We start from the raw sequence: 19,989 nt of genomic DNA, 5'->3' as shown, positions 1-19,989 counted from the left end.
ACTGATTTGTCAATTATTCAGATAAGTAATTTATAAAAAAAAATTCGAAAATAAATTACTTTTTTTTGTAAATATATATATAAATTATATATATATATTATATATAAATATAAATAATATATAGTCCGGCTATGGTGCTTATAAAAGTACCAAGTATTTGGTACTTGTAAATTTTTTACCGTTAGTTCTACGCCTTTGATCATTTTCATCCGTTAGATTATACTATTCAACCAACCACCCACTCAACCTTAGGGGGCCCAAATCATCTTAACCGCACATCCCTTAATCCAATGACTAAAACCTTACAAGCACCAATGACTTGGTACTTTTAATAGTATAGGAGCTCAATTATATATATATAAAAGATATAAAAAATTATTCCTGTCAATTGAGTACTTGGTTGATAAATTTTCACTATTAGTAATCAACCGAGTAATAGATCAAATTGTATCTTATAAAGTATCCAAATGTAATAAACAGAGAATGGAGATCTCTGCGACTACAAGTTTTCAAAGCCAATGAAACTACGAACAATATAAAGAAAATCCCAATCTTGAGCAGTATAAGCTGAAGCCCCGAATTCAAACATGCTACAGATAAATTACCAATCTTATTAATTAGTCCCCAAATTTGAGACTTGGCTATTACACTAGACATAAATTTCATACAACTTTACTGCAATCTGCAGGAACGAAGGATAAAAACATCTCCTTGACATTAAACGAGAAATGATAATCATATTGATGATATAATCCAAGAAGGCTAAAGCCCGGATAACTTGTTATGGCGACGCAGAGCGTATTCCTCGCAACCTCCACCATTGTATACTTGGGTTGCACCGTATAATCGGCATGATCGCCAAAGTGGAGTGTCATGCTCGGCAGTTGCCCCTTAAACCCCTCCCGCGGCAGCCTGTAACACACGTCAAACAGCCTGTGCTTCGATGGTTGCAGCTTAAACGGTCTGAAGTACGCCCTGAACGCCGCAGTAATCCTCTCGTACGGGCCTCCGGTGCTGAATGCCGTATGCGTCGATCCCGAGTCGATGATGAATCCCCCTACCATATGGCCGTCAGCCCTTTTGCGTATAGCGAAGTCCCCTCGTTTAAAACCAAGGCGGCGGCCAGCGACGCTCACATCAGAGAGAGGGAGGGGGTATTGGTATATTTCTTCAGCTGGCAGGCGAACAATGTCAATGGTTTTCACTCTAGGCCCTCTAAGCACAGCCTCGTTGCCAAACTTTAGCCGGCTCGGCCGTTGATTGTGGCCTACGATCGGAGAGAAGCAATACGAGAATCGGCCGCCGATCAAGTCCGTCAGTTGGCTCGCCAGTGACCACCGGTCCATATTAAAGCCAAAGATCCCAGAAAACTTTTCATGTGGTTGGAAACCTCGGTTGTCATTTGCGCAGCCGAACACAAAGTTACGGACCGACTCCTTTCCGGACCCCTCAGACGCGAATCCCAATGTCTCAGAGGCAAGGATGCCCCTCGACGAAGAGCCCTCGCCATATTCGAGAGTGTAGTGGCACTTGCCTTTGACGCATTTCCACCCCGGTTCGGTCAGATCGCACAATGTATGATTACATGATATGGGTTCGAAAGAGCTCGACTCTTTGGCAGGATGGAAGATTTTCGTGTCTTGTTTCCAACAGTGGATGCATGGCTTGCATTGCAGCCATACGACGGCGCTAGCGGTGTCGAACACTAAGTAATATTTTCTCCTTGCCGGCGTGCCGATGAAGACCTCTATCAGGTAGTTGTATCGCTCGGCTTTGAGATTGGGGCGGAGAAGTTCTAAGCTATAGTTGACACCAAAGAGGGATGGCCGTAGGAGCCGCGCACGAGCCATGTCGCCCTCGTAAAGGCGCTGCACCTTGTTTACTTCGGTGAGGTTTCCAGGAAAGAGCGGAGAGTGGACGGAGTACTTGTGGATCAAATTGAAGTGCAGGGAATGCACAACTGTTAACGAGAGAAGGAGGAGTAGAAGAGTGGCATGCCATAGTTGTGCCATTTCTTACCCTTTCTAATAGAGATTAACTCACTTCACCTCAGTAGTGCTTACTCGATTTCTAAAATTAATTTATAACCACGAAGAGTTCTTCTTGTAGCCGAAAGTTTTGACACATGGATCATCTAATAAATATAAACTATCGGGGTCTCAGAAATATTAATTAAGAGTGCATTAGTTGCATCTTATATAGAAATAGGCTAGCATTTATGTGATATTTATTGTAGATATATATATCTTAACTTTTCATGAAATAGATAACAAATTCTAAGAATGCCAGAATCTTGATTCACCTCTCTTATTGAATACAATAATTTATATATATCTATTTATAGATATAATGAATCTTTAGTTGCTTGAGCCCACGTGTGAGAAAAGAGGGGCAGGAGGGAGCGGGAGGGGGAGTTATAGTGGCAGTGGGGGTGGGTGTAGGCCCCAACCGGATCGGTGAGGGGCTGGGCCCAGTATTTTTTTCTCATTTTAATTATTTTCTATTTTCAATGATTTGGACTTGGGAAATTAGACTTTTGCTTCTTTTACCCCAATTTAATTTTTTATCATTATAAAAATTTAAAATACATTATTTTTTACATATAATTTTAAAATAGTTTAGATTGTATATATTAAACATAAATTTTAATTTTATAATATTGATCACTTAAATATAGATTGTACAATAAAAAATAAAAAATATTAATAGAGTTTAAGCTAATATTTATTTTAATAAATATAGTTGCGAGAATTAAATGAAGTATATTAAATAAATATGTAATGCTAAATAATGCATTCAAATTTTTGAAGTCAGAATATTATTGACTGACTCAAATATAACATGTAGAAAAGTTGGATAGTAGAATGAAGCAGGTAGCTTGCTACCTATTTTCTCAAAAAAAAAAAAGAAAAGAAAAGTTGGATAGTAAAAATAAAATTTTGAAAGATTAGATAGTTGATTCAAAACAATTCATATTTTCGAAAAGTTTTATATATTTTTATTTTAACTTTAATATTATCATATTTATAGTCCAATGAGTAATTAATTTCCAATTTTAAATCTTTTGGAATCTCTAAAATATGATTGGCTGGCTTTTAATTTTAAGATTTGTGCGTTCTAAAATTTATTAGATAGTTTAATATATTTTTTCGTACTAATTAATAAAAAAAAGTCGATCGTCTGGAATGAAATTAAAATATAAAAAGAGTAAATGACGCTTTTGGTCCCAAACTATAAGACGCGCGACACCAATACTGTGTTGAGCAAATTGGATGGTATGCTTGCTCCCGGGGCATGAGTTGGATTAGGAATTTAGGATTGGTCTTCAACTGAATCTATTAAAGTTGTGATTACTAAACATATCCTGCGAAAGTTCTAAGATATGAAAATTTATCCCCGTCAATTGAGTTCTTGGGTGCTAATTTTGCACTATGAGCAATAAACCAAGTAATACGTCAAAGTACTGTTACGTAGCTTAAAAATATCTAAATGTAACAAACAGACAATGGAGATCTCTATGACTACAGGTTTTTAACGCTAATGAAACTAAAAACAATATAAAGGAAACAATTCCAGCAAAGACGTACATAACCTTGGTAGTTTCAGGTAAAAATTGGAAGTGGTCCTAAAGAATACCAGGATTAACGGACCTTATTCTAGTAGGGGATGGAAGTGGGCTATTATTCTTAGAGGTGTGGGAGCTGCTTCTCTGAGGTAGCGTTTGGATCAGGAATAAAGGGAGGGATAACCCCATATCCCCCTTTATATCCAAACACAATTTTTTTTTTTTTTTTACCCGAAAATAGTAGTTCTCGGATATCTGAAATAAGTTGGTATAACTATTCCTACAAACACTTTCATTTTCTATATATAACTACTAACTATTTTTCTTATTTCATATTATCTATCCAAATACTATTTGTCTTATCCACGGAAACAACCAATTTTCATCCAAATGCTATTATTCTTATCCCCATACTTGTATCTATTCCTGTAATAGTTAATTTTTGGTTATACCCGAACCAAACGAAGTCTGAACATAGTCATGTTTACGAATTCAAGGACTTGGTCTTTAGGTTTAGAGAAGATAATAGACCAAAGATTCACAATTTAATCTCTCTATGATGTGCTAATGGACGGAGGGATTAGTGATAGTACGTAACACACCAAAGATTTGGAATATGAAAGTGCAAGTTTTTCATTTAAGTTTTTTTTTAAAAAAAAAAAAAAAAGAATCGGCTAACGTGCTATGTTTATGCACCAAAAAAAAAAAAAGAATGCCTCTACAAGTGTAGCCAAGACTTGAGGGAAGGAGCATAAGCTGAAACCCCGAATTCAATCCTGCTCCAGCTAAATAATAACCAAAATTTATTAATTAGTCTCCAAATTTGATGTTCTATGATACCGGAATTGGCTTTTGCCTTAAAACATAGATTTTATTCAACTTTGCTGCAATCTGCAGGAACGAAGGATAATAACCTCTCTTTGACATTAAAGGAAAAATGATAATCAATTTGATGATGTAATCCAAGAACGCTCAAGCCCGGATAACTTGTTATGGCGACGCACATTATTCTCCCCTCCGTCACAATTGTATACCTCGGGGGCACTAAATAATAGGTGTGATTGCCAAAGTGGAGTGTCATGCTCGGCAATTTCACCATGGACTCCTCCTGCGGCAGCCTGTAACACACGCCAAACCGACCATGCTTCGTCGGTTGCAGCTTAAACGGTTCGAAGAACGCCTTGAATGCCTCGGTTATCCTCTCGTACGGGCCTCCGGTGCTGAATATCGTATACGTCGTTCCCGAGTCGATGATGAATCCCCCTCCCATGCGGCCGTCAGCCCTTTTGCGCATGGCGAAGTCCTCCGGTTTAAAACCAAGGCGGCGGCCACCAACGCTCACATCAGAGAGAGGGAGGGGGTATGACACTGCAGTTGGCGAGCGAACAATGTGAATGGTTTTTACTCCAGGGCCTCTAAGCACAGCCTCGTTGCCAAACTTCAGCCGGCTCGGAGGGTGCTTGTGGCCTGTCATCGGAGAGAGGCAATACGAGAACCGACCGCCAATCCGGCCCGACAGTTGGTTTGTCAGTGACCACGGCTGCATATTAAGGCCAAAGATTCCGGAAAATTTTTCATGTGCTTGGAAACCTCGGTTGTCATTTGCGCAGCCGAACACAAAGTTGCGAACCGACTCCGTTCGCGACGACCCCTCGGATGCGAATCCCAATGTCTCGGAGGCAAGGATGCCCCTCGACGCACTGCCCTCGCCATATGTGAGAGAATAATGGCACTTGCCTCTAACGCATTTCCACCCGGGTTCTTTCAGATCGCACAATGTATGATTACACGGTATGGGATTGAAAGAGCTCGACTCTTTGGCAGGGTGGAAGATTTTCGTGTCTTGTTTCCAACAATGGATGCATGGCTTGCATTGCAGCCACAGAACGGCGCTAGCGGTATCGAACACTAAGTAATATTTTCTCCTTGCCGGCGTGCCGATGAAGACCTCTATCAGGTAGATGCCTGATTCGGCTTTGAGATTAGGGCGGAGATGTTCTACACTGTAGTTGAGACCAAAGAGGGATGACCGCAGGAGCCGCGCACGAGCCATGTCGCCCTCGTAAAGGCGCTGCACCTTCTTTTCTTCGGTGAGGTTTCCAGGAAAGAGCGGAGAGTGGACGGAGTACTTGTGAATCAAATTGAAGTGCAGGGAATGAACAACCGTTGACGGGAGAAACAGAAGCAGAAGAGCAGCATGCCATAGCTGAGCCATTTCTTACCCTTTGGAATGGAGATTAAATTACTTGACCACACTAGTTCGTACTTGATTTCTAAAGTTAATTGAAACCAAGAAGATATCTTCTTACAAGCGAAAGTTTTGAGACATGGATCGTCAAATAAATATGAACTGTTGGTCTTCAGAAATAATAAGAGTGCAGTTGGTGTACCTTATATGGATATTGGCAAGCATTTCTATGATATCTATTGTAGATATGTGTATCTTAACTTTTCAAGTAAGAGATAACAAATCTACATAATAATAAATAACAAATAAATGTATATATGTATATGAATCTCCAGTTTGGTAAGCATGCACATGTGGCAGGTGCTCCTTAGTCCCCTCTTTTCTCTCTCTCTCTCTCTCTCTCTCTCAAATATGAAAAATTATTACGTGCATCATTTCTATAATTAAATATATTATATGAACCTATGTAATTTTTTAATAACAAATTTAGTAAAATTTAGGTATGAGCTAATGGAAGCTTGGCATATATTCAATAAAAATTTTGAACGTACCTATTGCATTATAAACCAACTCTAAAATATGCATTCAAGATAAATTTAATTTCTTTAGAACAATAAATTATTTAAACATTTTATATCATGTATATTATACCATATTATTTTTTGCAATACTGATTATCAAATATTTTATCAATCATTTAATATTATATAGATATATACAGCATTGTTATGCACCATATGCAAGTAAAGATTTTTAAGCATGTTGTATATGTATACATATACAACATGCTTAAAAATCTTTAATAAATATTTTTAAACTAATTTATCAAATATAATTTAAATTACTAAACTTTGTAAATCAAATATATTTAATTTAATTTGAGATTAAAATATTAGTTATCTAATACAAGTTGTAGTGTATGAAGTATTAAGATAAACCGGGAGCATGTAATAGTTTCTTTTTTCTCTTGTCAATTTTAACAAGCTAAAAACACTGCTCACTTATTCTTTCAAACAATTTGAAATAAGTCCTCCAATTTTAATTTCTTAGTTAAAAAAATTATAAAATAGCTATCAAAACTATTAAGTTTGATTGAATTTTTAAATAAATTTATTAAAATAATTTAACCCTACAAATACTAAAACTTAAGAAAATATTAATGAAAAAATTATTTTTTATAATTTATATAAAATTTAAATAATTATATATCTTAATTAGTTAAAGTAATACCTATCCGTTGCGAAGTGCCTGCCCTACACTACTTATTAAAGCCATATGTTTTACTTTAAGATGAGAAATATTAAGAACTTGTTGACCGTGTATTCCACATAAAGAAATTCTAAGTCTACATTCCAAAAAGGTTATATGATCTGTTAAGGTTTTAACCTTCTAGCAACATAGTTGCAATGGAAATACTGATGTTAATTGATTCTTCCAATCAAGTCTTATCTTCTCGTTAAAAACTCATTAATTTTGACAGAAATTTGCGCATGCATGGCAAGATTTGTAAGAAAATTTTAAATATAAAATAGCTACAAATATAATATAATATCAAATACTTTGTAAATTAAAAGTTTCTAAATTTGTATAGTTACTTTGTTTGTTCAATGAATTGCAAACTTTGGGCTAAATTTTATAAAAAAATTCTTACACTTCAGCCCGTGGCTCAGCTAACAAAAAATGGCCCACCGTAAGGCGCTGTTAAAACGGGCTGATATTGGACAAGGGCCCCCATGTTTAGTATCCAATAAATAGTTCTAACATAGTGACCATATGTAGATTTGTAACAGTACACATAAAGCAATAATTACATAAAATGCGTAATTATTATTTTTTATTTATCATTGGGAAATCAAAAAGTATGAAGCCTTCTTACAATTTTTTTTTTTTGGAGTGATCTTGTAAACAATTTAACGCCATTGAATTAAAAGATATGCGGTTAAGATGATATGGGCCCTCTAGGGTTGAGTGGATGGTTGGTTGAATAGTATGATCTAACGGGTGAAAATGATCAAAAAGGTAAATCTAACGACGGAAAAATTTGGTAGCACCAAGTATATATATATAGAGCTAGTCTCCTATACTATTTATAGTATCGGGGCTCCGGTACTATAATCTCGTTTTCGATCTTCGGGTGTTCAAATCAACGATCCACACCATTAAAACTGATCTAGGATATTTAAAGTTTTTAGAAATAAAATTTTATATTTTTTCGACATAGTTTACTTTATGATCAAACCATTTCAAAATTGTCAATTTTCAATGACTACTATGACAAGTTTAGAAATTAACGGTGTACAAGAATCTAAATTTCTTCAAAAGGTTAACATTCTTGATCTTGAATTTAAAAGTCCTATACTCAAATTTTAAAGATTATTTAATTATCACCGTCTATTTTGATATAATTTATTTACTAAATAAACAATGTCGAAAAAAAATAAAATTTTATTCATAAGAACTTTATATACCCTAGATCATATTTAACGGTGCGGATCGTTAATTTGAATACCCTAAGATCGAAAACAAGGCTATAGTACCGGAGCTCCGATACTCTACATAGTATAGTAGCCTAATTTTATAGATATACATATATATACATACATATATACATACATACATACACATACATACATACATACATATATATATATATATATATATATATATATATATATATAAGGCTATGGTTACTAAATATCTCTATGAGTATACGACTCCCTGTACTCATAATTTTTAACTGTTGATTGATGAGATGTGTGGTTAGTATTGATGTGTGCTTCCCACTTTTAGAATAATACGTGGTCCCACCAGGTTGGTGGTAGTTGGTCTGAGATAGCATGATCTAACGAAATGGAAAAATGAATATAATGGAATAAATCTACAGGTTGAAAACTTAGAGTATCACAAGGACGCCACACTCATAAAAGCTATACGTGTAGCCGAACTTCATATATTATATAACTACTATTAAGTATAAAGCTATAATATATAATCTAGAGAGGAAAGAGAGAGAGATGAGGGAGAGAGAGAGAGAGAGAGGAGAGAGTTTAGCTTAGACATAGCTATCAAGCTAATGCTATAACGAGCCTTTTCTCCTATTTATTCGATGATAAAGCTTGCCAAAATTGAGATCGCTCGTTAAAATATGATCTAAAACCAATTTATACACGTAGAAATCTATATTCACGGCAACTTTCGATATTGTTCTTTTATCCATCAACGGCACGAAAAGAACTGGTTTGAAATAATGAATTATTTCTTTAAAAAATGATTGTATTACTGAGTTCTGCTATATTATTCAAGATCAAGATAATATGATCTTGGTTTTAAATAGTTATAAAGAATTTTAGCAAAAATTCTCAATTGATTTGGATATCTTGTACGCCTGATTCGGATAACAGACGCTGAGAGCGCCTCTTATCCGACATGTATCAATTACAAATTATTTGAAAGCCTTCTTGAGTAATTAGCACCAATGATGTTCGAAAAGATTGAAATATAATTTCTAAACACTTCTCAACGTGGTTAGGAATATGTTCAACGGAGTCGAGTCGTCAATTGGTAAGCTCTATCTACGAAAACAAATTAGGTAGAAAACGCTCGTTTACACTGTAGTATTCCTAGTGAAAACTAATATATATATATATATATATATATATATATATATATATATATATATATATATAATTAGGTGGATTACTATTAATAGAAAAGTTGCGTTTTGCTATCAACATATTTACCTTGCATGAAAAATTGTAAGGTCAGATGATATTAATCGATTATAGTTGAGTGGTCCCCCTACGGATTGAGTGGTCTCCCACTGGTATATACGTATTTAATCCAATGTTTAGAAATAATGAAAAGAGTTGACCAAAGGCTAAAATATACTGGTAAGCCAACAATGAGATTTTGCTACTAATAGTAGCCCAATCCAACTCTATAGAGATTTTATATATATATATCATATATATATATATATATATAAATATATATATAATATTATATTATTATATATATAATATGGAACAGCTTCTCGAGTTGATTATGCTTATTAGCAGATAAAAAAATCAAAAAAAAAATCAAAATGTCAAAAAGCGCATTATTCTGAAGAAAAAAAAGCAGAAAGTAAAAAATATGTGGCTACAAATCTCTCATAAGATTATTTATTTTTTTCAGTTACTGATCATGCGTACGTCTGTGATGTGACAAATTTTAATTGTAGGCACCCATAGTTAAATACTATTCTGAAAAAAAAAAAAAAATAATGGAAAGCTACTTTCCATATGTTGGCCAAAGCCGATAAAAAATTGACCTTAATGGAGGAAGTGTCTTGGACTGATCGCTTCTGTGGAAGAAGAATATTTGTGGAAGAAGAGGCGTCTCGGACTCGATTGATCTGCATTAATTACACATCAACAAGACATCTCGAAATTTCAAAGCCTATTATTATTCTGAAGGAAAAAAAAAAAAAAATCCTGTTACAAATCTCTCATAATATTTATTATTCTTTTCGACTACTCCAATCATGTGTCTACATTCATGGTATGAAAAATTTTAATTGAGGGTACCCATAATAAATGTTTCTTCATTGAAAAAAAAAAAAACATAAAGCTTCTTTTCATGTTTGGCCCAAGTCAATTTATTGACATTAATGGAATGGCGACGACAGCGACGACAACGACGAGGACTATGACGTCTAGCGTGGCCATTTGTGTAACCTCCTAGCCTTTCAAAGGACTAGACAATACCTCTATTAGTTTAAGGAGATTAATGGCCATTTTTATTAACCACCTTGCTAATGGATGAGGATATCGTACTAACTTCCCACGTAATTAAGCAACACAAACATGCGTGCAAAGCTTAATTAATTTGCATTAGCTCTGTGACGCACTCAGCTTTTTATTTAAGCTCATGGGCGTACCAACATAAATAAATAAATATTTCTGGATCTCTTTCTTAAAGTTGCTAAGGATTGAAGATCCTGATGCATGCGTTCATTTTTCTGTACGTATTCGTGACATTAGGTGCAAAGTCAGATTAGTTTATTTTATTGAGTCCTCGGATCAGATTAGGATAATACACGTACGCATATACCCTCGTGGTTCTTAGACAATGTGTTGCTTGAGCTTTAATTCTCAAGAGTATTGTTAAAGTGGATATAGCTCTATGCATTATGGAGCAGTAGCAGCTTTTTTATGCTAATAGCTTTTAATTTATAGAAGTACTGTTCCAGTACAACTCTTTTTTTTTTTTTTTCTTTTTTATAGCGGGAGCCGGTGTGGCTAACTTCAATTTAAATGTAAACTTTTTCATACTAACAACTTGTTGAAGCAAGAAGTTGTAATGCATGTTTAGTTATATTTTTGTCTAAAATAAGATTCGTTGTAGCTGAAAACCAAAATAAATTTTTTTTTGAAAAAAAATAGCATACTACCGCTTCATTCAATAAAAATATGAACTTAGCTACAAGATTGCAGCAACAAGGCCATAGAAAAAAAGAGAAAGAAAATCAAAAAGAAAGAAACAACAAAATAGCAAGTAGGTGGAAAGAGGAGAGAACAAGGCACACCCAATTACACCCCAAAAAATTAAGGCACCCGGTGTTGTTCCTACAACCTTCCAAGGTCTCTAATCTCCATCTGCAGTTGGTGCAGGCCAATCTTTTTATTTTGAAAAATTCGTTTGTTTCTCTTCCACCACACAACCCACCAGGTGGCGGTCAAAATTGATAGTTCCTTTTTATGGAGGGTGCCTGACGTCAAAATTGTCATCTCCCAAAGGAGATTAACTGAGGTGGGTAGCAGTGCACCCTTGTTGACCAGGAGACTCATCAATAGCATTTTAGTAGATGTGCAGTGAACAAACATGAGATCTATTGTCTCTGAATCCTCACAACAGAGTATGCGCATACGCTCTCCCTGCCATTCTCTTTTCTATATATTGTCAATCGTGAAAATCCTGCGCCTAAGAACTAACCAGACGAAGATTTTGACTTTAAGTGACACTAACACCTTCCACAACTGGAGAGTGGAAGGGTCTCTAGCTTCCCCATCTTGTAGAAAACTGTAAAGGGATCTAGCAAGAAAGGATTGGGAAGGGGACCATCTCCATCGGACCTCATCCTTCTGCGAAGTTGGGGAGGTACCAGAAAGGAAGTTCATAAACTCCCGCACCAAGTCTACATCTAACTTGGACCCAGGTACTAAACTTGCAAGAATGCGTCCCCAATCCCATCCCCCTCTTGCGCAACAATCCACAACTAAGCAATCCTTGTAAGACACTCAAAAATATAAGTGTGGAAATAAAGTCCGGAGGGAAACGTCCCCAAGCCATATATCTGACCAGAATCTAATGGTACAACTGTTTCCAAACGAGAATGCTAAACCACACATAAACGCATATTTCAGTGCCAAAACGTCCCTCCACCATTGAGCCAAACAGGTTACAAGAGTTGCGATGTTGGGCCTCAATCGCTTATCCACTTCTCAAGCGTTAAGAAACGTTACATGCATTTTTAACTACCAAATTTTTAGCTTTTGCTTCTTAAATAAAATAAACAAATTAACTTAAAAGCAAAGCTAAACAAAGCACTGAATTACTTAATTATTATTCGATCCTAAAGATTGGAATGGACAATAATTATATGCATAGATTCTTAACCAAAAGCATTTCCATGCAGCAACGAAACCTAACGGAGTCGGGTTCCTAAGCCTTATCCTCTCTTAGCCAATCCTAAATTAAGTAGTACGCAAGCACGTATTTTTGTAGCCGAGACCTTATAAAGAAAAGAATAAAAAAGATGGTGGAATGAGTTGGTACTTGGTAGTGGAAGGAAAGAGGTGGGCCCCCTAACACTCTAGATGTGGTACAAGTGATGGTACCACGACAAATGTAGACCCTGCTGACCTTCTCTATACGAGAAAGAGGGAGCTAGCGAGGAGAAATTCGTGGAGGTTTTGCCTTTTCTTTTCTTTTTCTCAGGTGAAAAAGTTAGGCTGTTGGACTAAAAAGTATGAAAATAAAGAGATGATAGATCGTAAGTGCGGTAGACAGGCTATACTGGGTGCACTGGATGAAAGTAAAAAAAAATCTTATGTACATCTCGCGCATTGTTTCTCCATTCGCTCTCCATCTTATCTCATATTTCAATTATCTGCAGCATTTAATCAGTACATACGTAGCTGCTCCTTTCTCTCGTTTGAAAAATTATTGATGGAGTACTGCTGCGCACAAGATGTACTGATGTGTTTTTGCGCACTAAACCGCAAGTTATAGTTGAGAGAGAGAGAGAGTGAGAGAGAGAGGCGGGGGGTGATGATTGAGAGCTAGAAGAAGAGCTAGAGGGAGGGGAGTGTGGAGGGGAGAGGCCGGTGGATTTTGTTTGGACGTGGGACTTAATTGGAACCTTTTCTTTACAAGGGGAGGGAGGGGGAGGGGGGGGCCGGGNCTAATAGTAGCCCAGTCCAACTCTCTCTCTCTCTCTCTCTCTCTCTCTCTCTCTCTCTATATATATATATATATATATATATATAGAATCAGTGCTAAATTTATTTTTTATTTTTTCTATTACATTTGATTCCATTGGATCAAATGTTTAAACAGATTTTTTTTTTCTTTTGAGTCGAGTTGAGTCATATAATAATCAGAGAGTCAAGTAGAGAACAGAAAATTAATTTCTTTTTTTGTGTACAAATGTTGTTACATTTTTTTCCTTAGATTTGAGATGGCTGATCTCTTATCAACCTTTTTTCTTCTCTTGTGTACTTTTTTTGTATAATGTTTTGGGTTGAAGTTTTTATTTGGTATTTAATTTTCACTTTTTCTAATGTATGGTGTTTTGATTTTCTTGGAGAAGTTGGTTAAATTCATATTTGGTGTTGTTTGAACTTGTTATTGTGAGTTTTTTATTTCTCCATTCTTATCGTCTGCTTGTGCAATTTTGGATGTGCAGAATATATATATATATATATATATATATATATATATATATAGAGAGAGAGAGAGAGAGAGAGAGAGAGAGAGAGAGAGAGAGAGTTCCGCTAGCTATTATTCCCTTAAGAGAGGATAGAAGTTTTTATCCTATATATCAAGTCATTTTAGATGATCGGAACTTCAAATTGATAATCGGCATCAATAAAATTAATCTACACTATTAGAAATATTTAGAAACTGAATTTTGTAATTTTTAAAAATCATTTTCAAGTCTATCGAAAAGTCGAAAAATAAACGGTCAAAAATAAATGACCTTCTGAAAACAGAGGTTAGACTTTCTCAATTTATGATCAGAGTTATTAAATATTATCTAAATAGTATAAAAAATTTTTCTATCAAAAATTCAACCAGTTTCAATTACTCTACACCATTAACAAGTAAATGACTTATATAGGACGTTAAAAATTGTCAATTTTATAATCTTTTAATCACTATGTAAATAAATTTTAAAATTTATAAAATTTAATTCCTAAATAATTTAAATATTCTAGATCAATTTCAACGATTTCGATTATCGATTAAAAATCTTTATCATCAAAAATAATTTGATAGGTGAAAGTCCCTATCCTCCTAAAAAAATTAGCAACTGGATATTGGTGTGATACTAAAAGTTTAGGATGGATCCTAATACTGTGCATGTATACTACCTAGAAAGCCTATGGACCTCGTAAAAAAAATAATTTAAGATTATATATTTAATACCATAAATTAGTTAACTTAAACGTTTATAAATTAGTAAGAACTCTCGAGATTAGACAGAAAGGGACAGAAATATTAAATGCAAAACCGGCCTATTATGTTTCGGCACGAGGCGCACTCTATATTCTCTTTAATTAGGCCAAAGAGAAAAAAATATATATATAGATTTATTGTACTTTGGAACTCTTTTTATTGTACATATACGGCTAGTTTTATATTGTAATTTAGAAGTATCTAAACTTATATTAAGAGATCTAAAAAAAATTCAAAAGCACTTTCAGATTTATTTCTTTCATTTTATGCAATACAATTGGGACTGTAATCACCACTGAAAAAATATACATGCTGTCAATTTTTAAGCATTTAAGTATAAAATTAGGCGCTTCTAAAAATACAATCTCTACCTAGATTATGAAGTTTTTTTGATCATCCTTAATTGACAAATTGCTTCGGAGCAGTCAAGTCCAATAATCAGCAATATTACCCAAGTATCAGTTCAAAAAGCTAAAAATATTTTTAAAAAAATTCACTTTATAGTGGCTAATATTATCATAACAATTTGGAAGTTTCCTTTTATGTGGGCTCTCATTATAATAACTAGTGGCCAGGTTTTTTTCGCCTTATCTATATTGTCTAGATCATATCACTTTATGAATAAAACGTATAATTTATTATTTTTTTATTAAAATAAAAACACTAGTGGCGAGAGTTTAGGTAGCCGACCACTTGGAAAGCACATTAGATACGTTTGTATACGGTAACTTGGGTAGGTAGATGTAGACGTTCATTGCAAAGCTAACGACTAAACTGTAGCACTTAGTGCTCTATGATGTTTACAATAAAAAAGAAATTAATTATTTCTTTTACGTGCTAATGCAAATAATTTTTAATAAAATAATAATAAAAAATAATATTTCAAGGCCACTATTTTTCTATCAATTATTAAAAAAATATTTTTTATTTAAAATAAAAATTATTTTCACTTTAAACAAACAGTTGGAAGTTGGAAGTCTGTTATGTATTACTTACACCATATTATTAATAACCAGCAAAATATTACTTCTCTTTATTATAAAGAAAAGTAAAATAAGAATATTTTTTTAATAATTATGATGAAACGAGCAAACACAAAAAGTACAATCTAAGTAGCTGGTAATGCTATATCAATAATATAATTGTTGGAAATGTGAATTTCTCTGATAATAATTATTGGAACCGGTAATTATGCTAATACCGATTATGTAACGCAGAATCTAAAATAGAACAAAATAATATGAAAAAGAAATATTGGGAAAAGAAAAGGCTAAACCAATACTTTATTAGTAGAAAGTATTGAATTACACTCTGGATAACACAGTCATATGTACTGTGGCTTATTCATCTAATTAGCTCATACCTAATTATACATAGCTATCGGGCCATAACAGATGATAAATCTAATTTTTATTTTCAATAACTATAAATTCTAATTATAATCAAATGAAAAACTTAAATATATTTATAATTATTATATTTTAATTAAATTTAAATTAATTATTTTAGTAATAATCGATGCTTCGTAGACTTTATGGACATACAGATTCCTTACCTTACAGGATCGTTCCGTACGCGGACCCGACATTTTGGACTATTTGATCTGCGTCTCCAGTTGCGTGGTGGCACCGCCCCGCTTCTTCTTCTTCCTCTTGCTTGACCCTTCCTTGACCTGACCTGACCTGACCGGACCTCCCTCATTAGTCATGACTAGTCATTTCCTTCCGCTTATCATTACCGCCTCGCACGTGCAGGTGCAGCTGCAGGTGCACTTGCGTTACTTAAATCCCATGCGGACTACGATACCGCAGTGGCCCGAACCGTCGCCGGGGCCATTATGTAGTATGTACAGGGCCCTATATAGGATTGCAATTCTTATCCCTATTTGCCTATTTCCGTAGGGCCCGTACGCTCCAGGGGCCGGTGGGCCCCAGAATCTCCCCTGTGATCGTTTCTTTGTCTTTTTCGGGCGCCGTCGCCTCAACGGTGATGGGGCCGTTAAATCAGCACGCGACGCCATGATCTAACGGCTCTCGGATTCTGTGTCCCCCCGCGTTTACGCTGCTCCGCCGGAACGGTTTTGCACGAAATTTCCCCCGACACGTGTCGCCTCGTGGGGGGTGGCTTTTAGTGAGAAAGGAGAATTCGCGGAGAAAGTTTACATTATCACACTTGCATCACATTATTAGTACGAGCGGCAGAGTTGGGTTCGAGGTGCACGAAACAAAACCGAACTGAGTGCGAGGGAGGAGGATTATCCTGTCGTCCAATGTTGGGGATTAATTAATTAACTAGCAGGGATGTGTGCGAGAGGAATTGAGGAGGGTGGATAATTATTTATTTATTTATTAGTGCCAGATTGATTGAGTGGGTTGTAGAATCTCAATACTATCTCTACGGATTTGAGATTTTTCCTTTTTGCTTGGTAAATTTAAGTGTTTTCTTTTATCGCAGGATAATAGAGTATATTTGGTTCTACTGTAAGATAGAGTTATTTTTTAATAAGACGACTCAGAATGATTACCAGGTTAAAAATTTAAAGTGGTGCTATAAGAAAATTAAAATTACGAACTTGTGTGACCTTACTTTTCAGCTTTAGTTATCTTAATAATCAAAGCATTTAACAAACAAAATTTAAAGTTTTTAATCATAAGTTCACAACAAGAAGCAAAAATATAATTTTAGGGCTCAAAAAACAAAATTTCAATATGAGTTTCTACCAAAAGGATTATTTCAATATAGTTTTTCTCTTCTCTTAATAAATTACTTCGACAATATTTTGCCGATCAGCATTACAACTTACAGTAAAAATAAACACGCCCTACGTCAAAGCACCACAACTCACAGCAAGACTAAACACGCTTAATATCAAAATCTCATCGAACAACTTCTCCCTACGGCAAAACGAAAAGCTTTTTTATGAGCTCATAATAATTCCCTTCGAACTTTACGCTGCACCAAAAGCTTCGAACTTTGACTCGCCTGTCGTTATGCTCTAATATTCTCGCCATTTACGTGGATTACAGTTAACATTCCATTGTTTCTTACTGTACATAATCCTAAGCGTGATTTAAAAGAGAGAGGGTAACTATGCATCCAAAACCAAGCCCATCAGCATCATTAGCTGTGAAGAAATGCACTACAATAAAGGTCTCCAACACATTAGTAGAAGACAAAAGACACTGACCTGTTTGGGGCCTGGAACAACATCATCCTGGGAAAGATTTTGAACATTTTGTTGAGAAAATTAGTGCCATGCATTTTCTTGTAGTGCATCCTACTTACCCATCCCAATTGATGGACAAAACTTAGGTGGGGAGCTCCCCAACGACGCTTTGTTGGAAAACTCCCAATCTGCTCTCACATGCTAAGTTTTATCTTCATCTGAAATTCATTTGACGTTCTTTTAATATAAAAACTCCAAAAACTCTAAGAAAAAAAAAGAACTAGACCGACGGATTATAATCCTTAAATAGCGACAAAACTAACACATACAAGAGATCGAATTTCCTCAGTGAGACATCATTGGGTGTCTCTACTGAAGGTTTTTTCCCGAGTGTTGAGGCCACAAGAAAGAGTTGAGGGCTCCACACTGCAGTGGATCATTTGAGTCATCAACATTATAATTCTTGCTTTCCACAAAGTGACTCCTGTGGCCTCACTATACACGAATTGAGAGCCCAAGTTGTTTTCAAAAGAAAAGGAAAAAAAAAACAAAAGAATAATAATAATTTAAACATACTTCAAACTTCCTTTTCTTAGTTCCCGTCCTAAAACATTCATTCCTCTACCCGGTTTAATAAAAAGAATCCCCACGAATTAAAGCGAACGTTACACTCCCCATAAAGCACTCTTACGCCACAAAATGGAACCCACACCCCATTAATTATATGCTCTCTCGCCACATGCATGACACATGTCCCATCCACATGACATGGGCATATGTGTTTTCCCTGCCACACTAAGTCATACATTCATTTTCATTACCTCACCGATCAATAAAAGATCGATCGATTCAAAAGTATATTTAACACTTGTGCTCATATTCACGATAAATATTAAAGACACAGAAAAATAATAGGAAAGATAATAAGTGAAAATTTTTAAACCAGTATAATATTTTCTATTAGATTGATCTTTATATGGATACGTGGCCTATTCCCTTTTACTATTGACCGGAATGCCCGTCACTGTTAGCCAACCAGCTCAAGCTTAAATGGGCATGGCACACCCGTTATGTGCAGTGTTGCTATAACGCAATCCTTTATTCCATCACTGTTGTCGGAATACGAATTAACATTGTCAATGATGGTTCTTTAAAGAGACACATGCAACATGTAGCATCCATGGAGCAAAATGCATGGTGATCTCATGGATGTATGTGTGTTGTTGCTTTCTGAATGACCTGAACAATGCGAGAAGCTGTGTTTTGTGGCTCTTATTAATTAGACGTGGGGCCTATGCACACAGTAATCCTTTTCACACACTATAAAATGAGCCTGTTACTCTTCATGTTTTCTCCTCTTCTACAAGCCTCTGCACTTAGTCTCCAACAACACATCCCCGGCCCACTCTAATTGCCTAACATTGCTAGTAAACGTCCCCCCTCTTATCGCCTAACATTGCTAGTAACTCACCATGCATCCTGGGGAAGTTGCGAGCCTCGGGTACTTGTCGCAGTCGAACCCGCCTTCTTTCGCCACTCATTACTACGTAACCCAAAGCAGTATCCCCTCCCCCTTCGACTTAAGCAATCTCTTCGGGCCTTACTCTGCACCCAATATCTATGACAACATACAACTAGTCAATGAAGTAGGAGTTCCCGCCAATTGTAATTCGAATTCGGATGAGGGGGATCACGAGCAGCGGACGAGTAGTCTAGCAGAGGAGAGGAGGAAGAGGAGGATGATATCGAACCGGGAGTCGGCGCGGCGGTCGCGGATGCGGAAGCAGAAACACTTGAGCGAGCTGTGGGCGCGGGTCGTCCATCTCCGCGGCGCAAACCGCCAGCTTCTCGACGAGCTTAACCGCGTGATGAGGGACTGCGATCAGGTCGTGCATGAAAACACGCAGCTTAGAGATGAAAAGATTGAGCTCCAAAAGAAACTTGAGATGTTGGAAATTGAGAACACTGTTATCATGATTGGAGGAGCTGCTGAAGACACCTGCAGGGAGGGCAAATAAGGTTTTGAAATGAGAAAACCAGCAAGAGGCATCTAATGATTCTCTATTTTGAGGAAGTACTTTTTTCTGTTTTCTTTTTTGTTCCCCCCGGCCCCTGCCGAGTATTTGTTTTCCTCATTGTTATATTTGCCCTGTGCTTGGAATGAATAGGAACCATTTTCGATGAGTTCAAATTATTGAAATAAGAAAGGAAGTTTAGGAAACTATATATGATGTAGAGACGGCAAACCTAAGCCTCGTTTAGATATCCACATGATTTCTTTTGTTTTGTTTTTTTTTTAAAATCAAACTATATGCGACCGAGTGCGCCGGCAGAAGACCCTTTTTT

The 19,989-nt window shown here is 35.8% G+C and overlaps 3 protein-coding genes across 3 annotated transcripts; 1 reads left to right on the top strand and 2 right to left on the bottom strand.

Annotated features, from left to right (window-relative positions):
- On the bottom strand, positions 663 to 2,012 carry LOC109712148 (aspartic proteinase CDR1-like). The gene has a single exon (XM_020235572.1). It carries the CDS (start codon positions 2,010 to 2,012, stop codon positions 663 to 665), a length of 1,350 nt encoding a protein of 449 aa, XP_020091161.1.
- Positions 4,387 to 5,886, bottom strand: LOC109712165 (aspartic proteinase CDR1-like). Its single transcript, XM_020235588.1, has one exon. The coding sequence runs from the start codon at positions 5,778 to 5,780 to the stop codon at positions 4,437 to 4,439; it is 1,344 nt and encodes a 447-aa protein (XP_020091177.1). The 5' UTR covers positions 5,781 to 5,886; the 3' UTR covers positions 4,387 to 4,436.
- On the top strand, positions 18,765 to 19,858 carry LOC109711934 (basic leucine zipper 8-like). Its single transcript, XM_020235310.1, has one exon. It carries the CDS (start codon positions 19,116 to 19,118, stop codon positions 19,659 to 19,661), a length of 546 nt encoding a protein of 181 aa, XP_020090899.1. The 5' UTR covers positions 18,765 to 19,115; the 3' UTR covers positions 19,662 to 19,858.

This window comes from Ananas comosus, linkage group 6 (assembly GCF_001540865.1).
Source record: "Ananas comosus cultivar F153 linkage group 6, ASM154086v1, whole genome shotgun sequence".
In the NCBI taxonomy this organism is placed as follows: Eukaryota; Viridiplantae; Streptophyta; class Magnoliopsida; order Poales; family Bromeliaceae; genus Ananas; species Ananas comosus.
The sequence above is the reverse complement of the archived record's forward strand: the minus strand, read 5'-3'. Positions and strand labels throughout refer to the sequence as shown.

Coding starts and splice junctions, on each gene's coding strand:
- LOC109712165 (XM_020235588.1), bottom strand. CDS start 5,780: ATGGCTCAGCTATGGCATGCTGCTCTTCTGCTTCTGTTTCTCCCGTCA.
- LOC109711934 (XM_020235310.1), top strand. CDS start 19,116: ATGCATCCTGGGGAAGTTGCGAGCCTCGGGTACTTGTCGCAGTCGAAC.
- LOC109712148 (XM_020235572.1), bottom strand. CDS start 2,012: ATGGCACAACTATGGCATGCCACTCTTCTACTCCTCCTTCTCTCGTTA.